A 14,222-nucleotide genomic window follows, 5' to 3' on the forward strand; every position below is an offset into this window, starting at 1 on the left:
GAGATATATTTGCAGATACAATGACAGTACAGTATAATTCCTTGTTATTAAAGCTTAAGCTATTATCACAATTCTATCTTGGAATCGCTGTTCGTCTTCTCATCGAATACCATTCGTAATTGGACTTTGGAACTAGGCGACATTGTGGAATCGTGGGTGGGGGCAGGTTTCTTGCACCCTGGCGTGGCATTCAGGCAACGAGGGCCCATGAGGCCTAGCCGACTAAGTGGAATCGCCACTGATCGAAAGTCCACGAGTGAAAAGTGCTTCAATGGCAATTCTCATCAGTACCGGCCAAATGGAATCAACTCCACGACGAACCAGCCCATGTCAACCAGAATCAACATTTAAATATATGGTTGATGCCTTATGCATGGAATTGGCCTAATTCACCCCAATATTGTTTATGCAGTTTCGCCACCGAGGGAGGACTTGTGGAGCCTGGCCAGGCGATTGTCATGGAGATTGGTTATGAATGGAGATTCAACTTGATGAGTCCGAGGCTCTCAAACAATCCACATTAATTTCAAAGGTGCTCCCTGGCATAGCTATTTAAATGAATGGGGCTATCTTCTGGGTGATTCCTTGACTTTCAAAGAATGCACATTCTTTTCAATGGCAAATCCTGCATCACCATTATACTTGATATGTTTTTGTATGGAAAACTTCCTGTTATACTTCCACGAAAGCGATTGGAGATTTTCACATTTTAATCACCCACACAGAAACTGTGATTACTGCAGGGCTCATGCACGATGGGATTGTGGTATTTGGATGTGATTCCGCAACAATCTGCCAGCACTCCAATTCTCTGCTGAGTGCATTGCTGTTTTTATTGATCGTAATTACCATTCAATGGAGGCAATAAACAGCAAGACACGCTATTAATAGTGAATTGGTTGTATGAGAAAGCAATATATATGAAACAAAAATCACTATCTTGCAGCCCATTTATACCTGCAATTACAACATATGGCCAACGATTGCATACGAAGTCATATACGTAAAGGGGTGTTTTTTCCCGACATCCAATATTGTAAAACTAAAGAAACATGAATTATTGTAGGATATCCCAATACTCTGTGTTCAGTCACTGGCTCACAGTGGACATTTATCATTATTGTTTACCCAAAACCCAGGAAAACTTCACCGAGTCTCAAGAGTAATTTTCAAGGGGTTCCTGCCAGGTTTTTGGCTTCAGTGGGCGGCGATGCTGCTACTACGTGCAAGCCAAAGTGAGTCATTTGCATGTGATTCTTTTGTCAGCATTGCAATGTTTGGCCAATACGAGTTACATTGTATAGTTTTGTTGTTGTTGTTATTTGGGATGGAAAACCGGAGTACACCATGCAAAACAGGCAGAGAAACATGCAAACTCCTTATAGAAAGGTGCCCGAGTCAGAAGTCAAACCCAGGCACTCTTGCTGTGAGTCACGAGTGTTGCCTTGGAGTTGCCACCGCCAAGCGGAGGGCTCTTGTGTGGGTGACAGGGTGAGCACCGTCTCGAATGTTCCACGAAAACGACTGTTAACCGAAATAACAGTTTAATCGAATTCACTTATGAGTTTTAAAAGTAAGTAAAAGTCACTGAGTCTGCAAAAGAGCTGTTTTTTTACTGCCAAAACAGAAAACGCAATGCAAACAAAGCCAGTCGAGGTCGAAACGCTCATAAATGGGCGTCGCTGATTGGCTGAGGGCATGGCTCAGCCCCGCTTACGATTGGCCGAAATTGGCGCCCCGCGTGCATTACGTAAACATGCCGTTCGTCAACATTTGCACGTTAATCGAAACCACGGGGTCTCTATGGGAGTGTTTTTGCACGTGTCATTTAATATTGATTACATGCAATGAAGCCACGTGTCACTAACTGCTCTGGTAATGCAGCAGGGAATGGTCCAATTAAGGGCAAGCCTCTTAGCCTAACCACTTTTACTTTTGACCTCCTTCCAACCTGGGTCCTCCAAGGATAATTATTGCACTTTTCAGTGGGCAAAGTCTTTCACTTCGGTTCCATGCGTTCCGAATGCCTTCCAGTATTGTAATTCGATTTAATGATTGCCCAGTGCCTCCTAAAATGAAAGACATCATTTATCAAATAAAATACCTCTCGCCCCCCCCCCCCGTCTCCTTGATGTTATTCATACACTTTCTCACCGGACATATCTGTGAGTAATGACCAGATTGATAAAAAGCCCATTCGTACAATAATTTCACTCTAGGGCCATGCTGCACACAAGTTTAATGAAAGTAGAAGTATGTAATATAATGGTGTGTTAAACAGAGGTTAGGTTTACTTGCGTTGTCATTAATATCTTATTAAACATATCATTTGCCTTTGCAATTTGTTGCGAACAATACAGTATTTTATTATTTGCATAAAAAGCTACATAGTTTCTATATTTTAGGGGATTTTAGTTAGTATTTTGCAGTTAGAACCTATATTTTGTTTAGAATGTTAATGTATGATGGATCATTTTAACATGTAGGCTTTCGCGACCAATATTAATGATAATAGAGCGTTTTGGGGGGGTTAAATCACGTAAATATAAATGTATCGTTAACCCGCCACCACCTGACACAGCCAATTGGCTAGTTTTTGTCACGTGAACTAAACGTGGCAATCCGAAACTTTTGGAGTAAAGCTGCAAACTTTACAATTCGAGTGTTTGTGTTAATTTATAAAAAGAGGTCAGCCAAATCTGCATACGACTGTTCTTCCCATTTCTTAACATTACTTTTGTACATTAATTTCATATATCCACATTTTTGGCCAAATAATAAACATTTCCTACAAATAGATGAAGGTATAATTCAATAATAAAAAAGCTGTGCTTGGCAGCGTATATATATATCATCGTGGTCCATTCACTTAACCGTTATTCATGGCAAGCAATATGTTTGTTTGCTAAATTATTGCTTTAATAAGGCACACCAGCTTAATTTACTATATAATTGTTTGCAGCAAACATGTGTACTATGCGATTCAGACTATTCCAGAATCAAATTCTGAAATTGTGAATGCACTGGAAAAAAAAATGTACGGTGAATACATAAATAAACAAAGTAAATTTCAAAGTGCTGTATTTGATCTGCCTTCCGAAGTGTTTCTTGCAACAAAGCACGCGAGAATACGTGGTTGACGATTTTGTTCTTGGGTAATGGGAGTCCCTGGTGTGTTAATATTTACTGAAGAATGCCCAGTGATGCGCACGTCCCGTCTCCCGGGGCACACGTTTAACCCACGTGCACGTTGGGAAACGGACACACCCAAGTGGGCAATGGGACATGCTCCCACTTAAATTTCGATTTAAAGCTTTCGTGACTGCAGGGATTCATCTTCTCGGTTCTTTCGATAAAGTCACGTAGAAGGGAGATAATAAAATAATAAAAATGAAACATAATAAAAGAATACAATTCTCACGACGTTTCGGCCACAACGCAAGCAGCCGTCCTCAGGTGAAGAACAGGTCTGTCGGAAAGACAGCGTCTGAAAGGGACACACCCAAAATGCAGTGGGACATCATCGCACTTGTGGAATGGCGTCTTCAATATACAAATTGTAAATCGTTTTCCTTTACGGGCACGCGCAGCTCAACATTATGTGTACGCCACAGATCCATCAATCTCCATCCATACATGCCACCACCTGTCTTCCTTCTGTTCCTATTTAATAAACGGAGCCATCGCCTTCGCAACATTGAATCACCTGAAAATCGGGTTTTCCCCTTTTTTCTGGCAACAAAACAGGTGTTAAGATGTTAGAACACCAAACTGAAACCTTTTACAAGGAATCATGTATGCATCCACCACAATGCTTGTGGTCAGAATGCAAACAAAAAAACATACTCTTAACACCTGTTTTGTTGTCATAAAAAAGGGGAAAAACCTATGATCATATTTTGATACTGGCAAAGAAGGTCCCGTGATTGAATCACCTGTTGAGTCGAAATATTGTGATGATTAGTCAGTGGAGGAGGGTATCTTTCAATTCATCACCCCGTATATGAATACTGACCACGCGGTCTTCTGAAGCAATGCATTTTGTTGTGATCGCAAAGTCAACCTGACAGGTGGATCACGAGTTGATCAACCGATGCGGCAATTGCAATGTCACAGCAAGGCTTAACTTTGTCGTTTCTCAGCGGCCCTGTGGTGGCCAAGCTGCGGGTAAGCTTTTTACTCTTGGGCGTTCAGCTGAAATGCAAATTGGGAATTCTCGGAGTTGCCTGGCGGACTGAGGAGAGAGGGAAGTGGAAGGTTCCTCCCTCTCCTAGTGTTGGAGCACGCCCTGCAGAGGGAGACAAATTGCAGCTCTGAAAAAAAAAACAATTTCACCCTCCACTCTCGCGCGCTTGCAAGCGCTCTCCTCTCTGTGTCTCGCTCGGCGCGGTGCGTCGATACAAATCCCCATCTCGTTCCTTGAAAAATTAGGGAAAGTGTTTTTTTTCGTTCCCTTCATCTTTACGTCTCATCGCTTTGTGGACTTGCTCGTCTTCTCTGAAGAAGCCGGTAGGAGTAAAATTCGCTTTTGGATGGATATAGCGGACATCTCGCCATGCGGACTGTGACCACGAGTGCCGGTTTTTTCAAGTTTTTCTAAGTTTTTTTCTTTTCTTCTCAAAGGTCTGCTCAGACGCAATTACCAGCCAAGACTTACTCGATCATACCTTCGGATGGACATATCTCGGCCATGTAATTTGGCACGGGGAGTAATCATTGAAAATCGCTGCTGAGCTTGGATTTTAAAAGCATGTGGGACATCAACTGGGAGTCGGAAGGACTGCAGACGTTTGGGATTGTGCTTATTCTTTGTGCCGGACTTAAAATCTTACACGTGCTCGGATTTATCGACATGTCAGAGGGTAAGTGCGAAGTGGAACTCAAGCCACGCAGCAGTCACTCGTCTCGTTACACTTGCACATCGGTGACATCTGTGTTCGGTTTATTACACAAAAAAGTCTTCTCAACAGAGCCTTTTCAATTTAATATTTGTACAGTGTTATATTGTTTTAATTGGAGGGGAGCCCTCGCGCAGCGGTTAGCAGAATGCACTGTGAACCCGCTTGCCCGCGTTTGATTCCCTGCCACGGCAAAAAAAAAAAAATCGGTGGAAAATGATATCTCTACCGCCGTGTTCGCCAACTCCCTCTAGCCAGAGTGCTGAGACTGTGGAACGACAAAAAGCTTTGGTCGGTTTCCATCGTGTTCGAATTATTTTTAATGTAATTATTGTGTCATATTGTGTAACCGACCATTTGTTGTTTGCGCTAAAATATCGAACCCGAGTGCCACACAACGTAGCGCCGCTATAAATACTCTATCGACACGCGGATTAGCCGCTGAATTCACATCGTTGTATTGTACAGATTAGGTTTAATAATTGATGAAGGTTAAACAATTGCACCTACTTTATGGCGGCAATGTGTGGTTTGATGACACCATTTGAAGAATACCGTTGCCCCAAAATTAATTAATAACACGCTGTAAGCCGCTGTTCATCCCTTGATTGAAATCCAACTTTCATTTCAAATGCTAAGGCACATTCATTATTGGACTTATGTGTTTGGCAAACTTTTTTTTATTTCAAACATTTTTATTAAACGATATTATAGCATAGCCATCAGTGTGATTTGAAGGTGTTGAGTGGAGGAAGAAACCTTCCCGTTGTATGTTATGGCAAGTGGATTGCTCTGCTCTATTTAGTAAATATATAAATATATAATAATAATAAAAACTCCGTCTGGCAGGTGTGTGCCGAATTTCGATGAACAGCGCAGCAACACTCTTCAATTACCTCTGTGGGCCACATCTGGTGCCTGTAATTACAAATGTAGTTTCGCATAGGCCCTAAAAATAATTTGATTACAGTCGGTCCTGTATAATTACCCTTTTGCTCACAACAGACAAGTGATATGCACATTCGTGTTGCGTAACGTGGAAAATGAAATCTATGTTAAGAAACGCTCCTCAGTAATTTGCAATTATGGTTCACGTTGTTGATTTTTCTATTACATGGACATCAAAATAGAATAAAGTACACTGGCACAAAACACGAGCAGCAACCAAGGTTTTGTTTTGCATTTCTGCTGAACTTTAAGCATCGGAGGCATTAATAATGAAGCTTAACCATTATCTGTGATATTTGTAAAAGTCACGACATACTGTGTGCTGCGCAGAAATTGTCCAAATTGTAAAATCAATCTTAAATTATAGTACATGTTTGCTACTAATTTCACTTTATATTTCAATGGAGTTAGTGCAAGTTATGCAGCACCTCTGATTTATGAACAATGCCACTGTGCATATGCCCATATGCCCATATACAGGGTGCTTAATTTGCAACAATATCACAAGAAATGTGCCTCCAGGCTCTGGAGACCACTTGGAAAATATTCCAGGCAACGCGTTGACAATGACGGCAAACAAGTGGAGACTGACTTTTTGAAGCTATTAAAATACATTTGTTATGTCACAGTGTATTATCCGTTCTTAAATCCTTTATATTAAGTTCGCTTGCTTGCTTGCTTGCGTGCTTGCGTGCTTGCTTGTTTGCTTAGGACCGTGCAAATCTTTCGGTTGTTTTTTAAACCCACTTCCCGTGATTCAATCGAGCTGACATTTTGCACACAGACTCGTTGTGCGAGACAATTAATGTTCGTGAAATTTTTTTTTCAAAATTTTACACTGTTTAGGGAAAACAAATTAAATATTGAATAACCAATTGCTTAATATTGGCACAACAATCATCTGACCCATAGGTGGCAGCCATCTCAAGCCAGAGGACGAGAGGACTCTAGCCGCCACGCATATAAAGGATTTATAGTGAAAAACTTTGTTTTTACGGGTTATACTTGTTTTTCCATTAAAAACGATAGTCCCATGTAAGTGTTGACATTTTTTAAGCATCTTGAATATGCACAGTGGATACTCAAAACATGCATCAATATTTTAATTTACATATTGAGACATGGTTACATTTTACTTATCGTGGCATCCATTTCCTCTACGCTGTTACTTCCCCGTGGCATTTCCCATGACCTACGGAAACTTCTTGCAACTACAATTAAGCAATTGGTTACCGAACCAAATAGAAGAGAGTTATTCAATAGCCCCTTGATACTCAAATGTACAGGGGAACAATAGTTCTTCCATGCTCTAATTTGCAGGGAATCTTGTGTCTGGTGTCTACATTGTAATTCAAATGCCCTCCAGCTCGGAGGTGGCTACGTGGCTCAGCGAGTTCATGCCATGTCAGGTGTCTAAACTAGAAGCACCTTCATACTCCTGCCCAGTGCAGGGACGCTCACATGGGCAGTGAGTCTTGGAATAGTCTCTCAGCAAAGTCACCAGTGCACGTACACAAGGGGCAACGACAAAAGATTCTCACGAATTTCTGTTTGTCCTCGATGTTGGCCTTCTTTCAAGAGCTAAAGCGACAATAGGAGTGACGCCTGCTCGCAAGAGGTCTAGTGGCGATAATTAATTAATTGGAGGAGGGTCTGTGTACTGATTTTGTGAAGATACAGCTAGAGAGTGCAACGTTTTTATTTGATCATTGGTTGTCAAACATTCAAATTGTCGGGGGTAAAATAGACACTGTGACGTAAGTGAAAATATACAAACAATATGGAAACCTTATAGAATGCAATCAATCAACTTAAATTATATGCCTTGCCGACGAGAGCAATTTTTGTTGAGGATTGTGATGCTTTTTATTTTCATGCTTTCGTCAAATTAGTTTAATATCCTCCCAGAAACGTTTAAGCATACGTGATCGCCAGAAATATAATCCCAGCACTGAGTGAACGGTTCCTCCCACTCAGCCTGCCTCACGAAGCGTGAGACATCCTGAAAGGTGCATGATAGACGTCTCGCGATGTATATTTTCAGTAAAAAAAATAAATACTGTCCGGGCTGCAGGTACGTGTCTTCCGACGTGTGTCCATTTTTACTTCTGACACCAAATGTAGTGCAGTGAGTTCTGGAGACGTCGGAGACTGATCTTGCAAGCAACACTTGTATTCACAATTCACGGCAATACAACCCCGGCTCACTCAGGGCAACGGCCCTTCTATACCCACTGCCTGGGGAGGTACTGCCTCCGGGCTAACGTGCCCTAACACGGGACCACTACTCTGGGTCCTCTGGCTACGGGTGCCTAGGGGAGGCTACTCTAACCCCCGACCGAGCCAGGGTGCGGGTTCCGACCTCTGGCCCACTCGGACCCAGCCCTCACAAGGACATCGGGCCGGGGGTTCCCAGGGTCTCACCACTGAGCCACACAGAGTCCCGGCCCTGACAAGGGCAGCGTGGCTAGGGGTCCCAGGGTACTGGCTAGCCGGTCTTCTTGCTTCTGTCTTGGACTGGCCCCGGACCCTTCCGGGGGTCCGGCTTTTATACCCAGCAGCGGTGCGTCAGCCCTGGCTCCGCCTACCTTCTAGAGAATTCCAGAGGGGGCTCCGGGGGATCCCAGGACACCCCGCAGCCCCCTCCTGCTCCGGGGATAGGGATATTGCGACTGCCCCTGCTGGACTGTGTCTGCCCCTACAGGCAAGTGTATATAGCCCGTTGACGTCACGACACATAGCCCATTCACGCCGCTACACGATTAAACGGTTGCCTCTTAAGCGAGAACAATTGTAAAATGTTTTCATCCAATAACCCTCCACCTTCCAACGGAGTCAATCAAATCAACTTGTCACATGGCCAAATAGGCACATTTATTTGGTTTAATAGCAAAACCGCCACGTTGACTTAATGGCAAGCAACGTGTTTGACAATTTTACAGACAGTACGGCGTTTTGCTGGAGATGACATCCAGCATCATGAGGTGTTAAGAAGAGCTCGCGAGATGTGAACTCGGTAAGAATCATCGACCGTAGGAAGTATCTAGCCATCTGGCGGAATATTGTTGTATCAAGACTAAAGATCACAACGTATACACCTATATAGTGGCCAATAATGTAATGTTTCTTAAATAACTAATGCCGTCTTCAAATAAATTGAATTGTTAATTATTGTGGCACCACAATTTGAATTTCAGGATATTACTGTAAAACTGTGTTCTTGGAAAAGCATATTGCATTGTAGGATTCAACTGTGGGCCCTCACATTTGGGGGACAGTTTAGCCACTTCAGGACAAAGCATTCCTATGGAGGAAAACATTATAATAGTTTATCCCAAATAGTTTTGATAATAAGGATTACAATTTTCTATAGCATCTAATTAATACGATAACAATCTCTAGATGCTGTAGAGGGCAGCCATGAACAGAAACAGCACATTTAGGTTAATTAAATAGAGTAATAAAGTCAACACAAAAACACAGGGGAACAACACACCGTACACAAAATACATCACCTAGCGTCACCCCAATCAGATGAGAAACTTTACTACAATGTGTAATGATTGCGGCAGAAACACAGGAAACATCTGGAAAGATGATGATTTAGACTGATGATGGGGTGGGGAAAAAAACACTGTAGGAAGGAGTAAAGGCAGAACATCATCGGTGTGGAAAACCAGAGGGAAGACATCCGAAACACGAGGGCAACAGAGGAGAAGGAGCAACCTCGATTTAAAGCTTTCGTGACTGCAGGGATTCATCTTCTTGGTTCTTTCGGTAAAGTCACGTAGAAGGGAAATAATAAAATAATAAAAATAAAATTTAAAATAAAAGGCTAAATTCCTCTTGATATGCAAATTATTTTGTCAAGGTGCTCTTCCCCCTCCAACCCAGCTTAAATATACGCTCCAAGCCTGGTGGTGTTTCATTCAGATGCTGTCTTCCCGACAGACCTGTTCTTCACCTGAGGACGGCTGCTTGTGTTGTGGCCGAAACGTCGTGAGATTTATTTAATTATGTTTAATTTTTATTATTTTATTATTTCCCTTCTACGTGACTTTACCCACAGGAGGCCTGGGCTGCTTGAGTGCAGTATGCGAACCGAGAGGTAGGGCGGGACGAAAGGAAATAGATAGACCGGAGCAATGCCATTTAGGATATTAAAACCTGTGAGGGCGATCTTACGTACGATTCTGGTCATAATTTGTATTCGAGAATTGGTGAGTTGATCTCGTTCGTGGGTGCGAGTCAGAAGGCTGAGAGCAGCATCCAGGATCATCAGGAGTCTTGAAACGAAGGGATTTACGGAGGCTGTAGAACTTCAAAAGAATAGCTCTTAATCAGCAGTCTCAACGAGGCTCTTTTTCATATTCTATAAATAATTTTCGTTTTGATTTTACCAGGTGATGCCCACTAAGCAATACTGGATAGTTCTTTTTCAGAAGTGACCTGGCCATAAATGATAGCTCAACGAAGAGGCGTATCATGTGGAAATGTATCGTAGCCAAATACTCTAAGTGCATGTTTGCAAATGTGGAGGGAAAAACCGAGGGACTCGGAGAAGAATCCACGTGACCATGGGGAGAACACGATAACTCAAAATATACAGGCGTCAGGGTCGGGATCGGGATCGAACCCATTCCCTCCTGTCTACCAGGCGAAGTAGTTAACATCTCACTACTATGGCGACATAACGTCAGTCTTGTCTGTCCGTGCGACGTTAAAGGTGTATTTCATTGAAGCCAATTTAAAAGAAAAGACGATAGAAATGATAGAGAATTACTTCCTTCAGCCAGGCACATAATAAGCCGGTCACAATGGGGGGGGGAGGAGGGATAGCAAGCATTCATCACTTTATAAACTCATTCACTGGTGTGGAACTGATTTCAAAATGTGGTCACCTTCCCTGATTATATGGAGTCGAGCAGGCATTAAAATGCACACGGGGCGGGGAGGGGGTCAATGCACAATCTTGAAAGCGTGTTTTTCTTATAGTTTGGAAAAAAAATCCTCAAGTGTTGGGAGTGAATGGTAGCTATTTGTATGCACTTCATTGCATGTGACCCACATGTCAGGTTATCCATCTTATATATCGCAGCCATGCTTAAACGATTTGTTTAGAGGGCTCAAAACACGTCTATGAAAATGTACTAAAATATCGCACATTAATGAGCAGATTTCACCTGTACTTAAATAATATATCGGTCGCATGCAGTGCTCATACACACCATGAAATTAAGCACACTTGATTTCTCATTGCCATCACAGGCTGCGCCTCAAATTCCTCCCCGAGGAAACGTTGGTATTTTGAATCATCGAAGTTCATCTGTGTGTGAATTCCCCACGGCAAAATTCGTGCCTCGAATTGCGGAATTGCGTCGTGATCAGAGAACTGGCCTTCTGGTGAACCATCAGGAGGACAGGAGCGCTCCGGTAGAGATGTTCTGTGGACAAGTGTGAATTAATCATCAGAGACGGGCTCGAAATGCAGCTTAGAGTTCAGCACAGTGCAGCTCAGATTGCTGAAATGGTTCTCACCCCTCCCCTGAACATCCTCGCACTCTGACACTCAACGTCCCGTATGATGAGCACACTCGCAGGACATTACTGCGCTGCGGCCTCATCTGGTTGGCATGCTTTAATCCCCTCTATGCGTCCCCTTGAACTCGGCGGCCTCTCGTCTAAATTAATGCACCGATGACGGCGAGGGGAGCTTTTGCAAGCGGCTACTTTCCGGTTGAGTATTTATCATCCGAGCATCCACAAGCGACGTGAACTCGTATCTCATCTCGACCACCATCATCGGCCATGATCAATGGACTGCCATCTATTGCAAACGCGTCGTGTAATAATCCACCAGGTACATGCTCTATCTCCGTTTGGACATGTTCCATCCATTGGCTGATACTTCGTCAATATTCTTGGCCGTCTGTCGTCGTCGTCATCATTTCGAGCCACGTGTCCTGCCCAAACGCTCCCCCCCCCCACCTCTTTCGTACAGTCGTGTCTTAAACCTGCGTACGCTTTCTGATCCACGCGTTCCTCTCTCTTGTCTCGCGATGTAAATGTCGACACGTACGAATGCAATGATATAAACACTGAAAAGCACACGGACAGATGTACGCTCGGAAATCACCCGCGCATCTATGCATTAGCGGAAACATGTAACCTTAATTTTATGCATGTTGCACTCCTGATAATTGTGCCAGTAATATGCAGCAGATTTCAGGGCAACCCATGGGGATAATACCCATTTTAGGCAAGTGGGCCAGTACCTTTGAGAGACAATTCTTTAGGGCCTGAAGAAAAAAAAAAGGAATTACAGTCTCCTTGGCATAGATGCGTTCTCAAATGCAACGAATCCTATGGCTCCTACCTGATCCCTAATGAGCACGCTCAACAACTGTCCAGAAATTGAGGTCCTCGATTGATGGGAAGTCTGGATCTCAGTGACTAACACCCAGCGATGCGAACAGAGTGGAACGATTGCTCAAGTCGGCGTTTAAAGAAAACCGTCTGTAAAAGAAAACGAGGCTTGTTAAGGGGATAATTGGATGTGACACCCCCAGGAGATGCCCCGTGGTGTCACAGTCGGGGCCATTCTCCGGTCGGGGGTGTGCCCTCAACGAGTCCCTGTGGACGTGTGTATGTTGAACTTCTTTCACACAGCACGTAGCCAACCGCGTGCTAATGGGAGGTGTGGGAGAAGGACGACAAACTTCACACACAAAAAGCAGTTCTAAAGAAATGACAGTTCAATCTAACATTTAAAAGTGCATAGCGCCCAGTGGCTTCCTAGAATCGGAAGTAAGAAGCGTTCCAGACTGGCGCAGAAACACGCCTCAAAGCGCACGACGCAGTTGCCGTCTTCGTGTGCAAAGCGTCACTCTATAACATCCATACGCAACGAGTCAAAGCGACGGGCAATAATAATAATGATGATGATCATCATCGGCCTTGATAGTCTTGAGTCACTGGTGGACATTTCACATTCCTAGAGCAAGGCACCGACCACAACAACACGGTGCTTTTTTAAATCCTTTATATTAAGTTCGCTTGCTTGCTTAGGACCGTGCAAATCTTTCGGTCGTTTTTTAACCCACTTCCCGTGATCTAATCGAGCTGACATTTTCCACACAGACTCGTTGTGCGTGAGAATTAATGTTCGTGAAAACATTTTTCCAAAATTTTACACTTTTTAGGACAAAAATATTATATTTAATTACCAATTGCTTAATGGTGCAATGCAATCATCTGACCCATAGGTGGCAGCCATCTCAAGCCAGAGGACGAGAGGACTCTAGCCTCCACGCATATAAAGGATTTATAGTGAAAAACTTTGTTTTTACGGGTTATACTTATTTCGACTCAACCCACAGGGGGGTGACGGCTCAACTGTCAATGTTAATTCCGCACTAAACACAGCAGGTCATGGTGCGGTCCGATTTTGACCATGGGACCAATGCCCTCTGAAATTCCCACGTGGGTTCGAAAGGCTGCAACGCCCACCGTTTACCTGCGCTAGTTTTTGTACTCCACCGACATTTATTTTTTCCTGACTTTAAGAATCGCCGCTACGCAACTGCCCGATGTACAATGGGAGATGTCCACTCCCGACAGGGATGTGAACTTAACACCTCCAAGTCGAGTTCTCCAACCCCATTGGCATCTGGCCAGTTGTACGATGTGTACTTGAGCACAGCGTAATAAACACGTGCGTGGAAATATCAATAATGGTGATAGCTTCTAAATAGAAATGAATGTATACAATTTGCATACTGATTATTTGGTGGGGTTTTTTTTGCAGTTGAAACTTCTACAGCGGGGCTAAAATTGCAACTCTTCAAAAGTCACCTCCGATTAGCACGGTTGGCTACGTACGGTGTGAAAGAAGCTCATCATACATTCAAACATACAGCAGTCACCTCCAGAGAGCCCCCCAGATTCACCTGACAAATGTGGTGAAGTTTCGTCAAACTTCTCCTTAGAAACGATAGTGCAGGTCCTCCTATTCTGTGGCTGGTCTTTTAACCCCTTAAAAGATCGTTTTTCTGACAAGATTTACACATAATTACCTGAAATCGGATATTATGAACGATTTCCAAGAGTACTCTTTATTTTAACCACTATCATCTAACGTACGACGTTGTAATTATTGTAAAGCGCCTTGCACTAAGGCGCTATATGCATCTGTATAAGATCACGTAAAGTGGTATTTGTCGTGCGATGGGACACTGAACAGGTGGGCTGCGTGACGGCGATCATCTCCCACCTCGGGAGACGTTCATCTGTCATGAAGGGCTGTGAAATATTACTCAGATCTGCGGTTTTAGGTAAGATGCGAAGCAAAATGGGCAGTTTTTCAACAGCTTTCAA

At 43.3% G+C, this 14,222-nt stretch overlaps 1 protein-coding gene across 6 annotated transcripts in view; it reads left to right on the forward strand.

The window, feature by feature from the left end:
- The window catches only part of KCNIP2 (potassium voltage-gated channel interacting protein 2), a 366,907-nt gene that overhangs the window by 292,187 nt on the left and 60,498 nt on the right, over nucleotides 1–14,222 (forward strand). Inside the window, exon 1 of one of the 6 annotated variants that reach the window (XM_061552838.1) lies at nucleotides 4,605–4,862. The exons of the other annotated variants lie outside the window; for them this stretch is intronic. Coding sequence (XP_061408822.1) covers nucleotides 4,751–4,862 — 112 coding nt within the window. The 5' untranslated portion in view covers nucleotides 4,605–4,750. Of the gene's footprint in view, nucleotides 1–4,604; nucleotides 4,863–14,222 lie in introns of those variants that run through there. 6 annotated transcript variants of the gene reach the window in all.

This window comes from Lethenteron reissneri, chromosome 17 (genome assembly GCF_015708825.2).
Source record: "Lethenteron reissneri isolate LAM-NWPU_2019-01 chromosome 17, ASM1570882v1, whole genome shotgun sequence".
Taxonomy (NCBI): Eukaryota; Metazoa; Chordata; class Hyperoartia; order Petromyzontiformes; family Petromyzontidae; genus Lethenteron; species Lethenteron reissneri.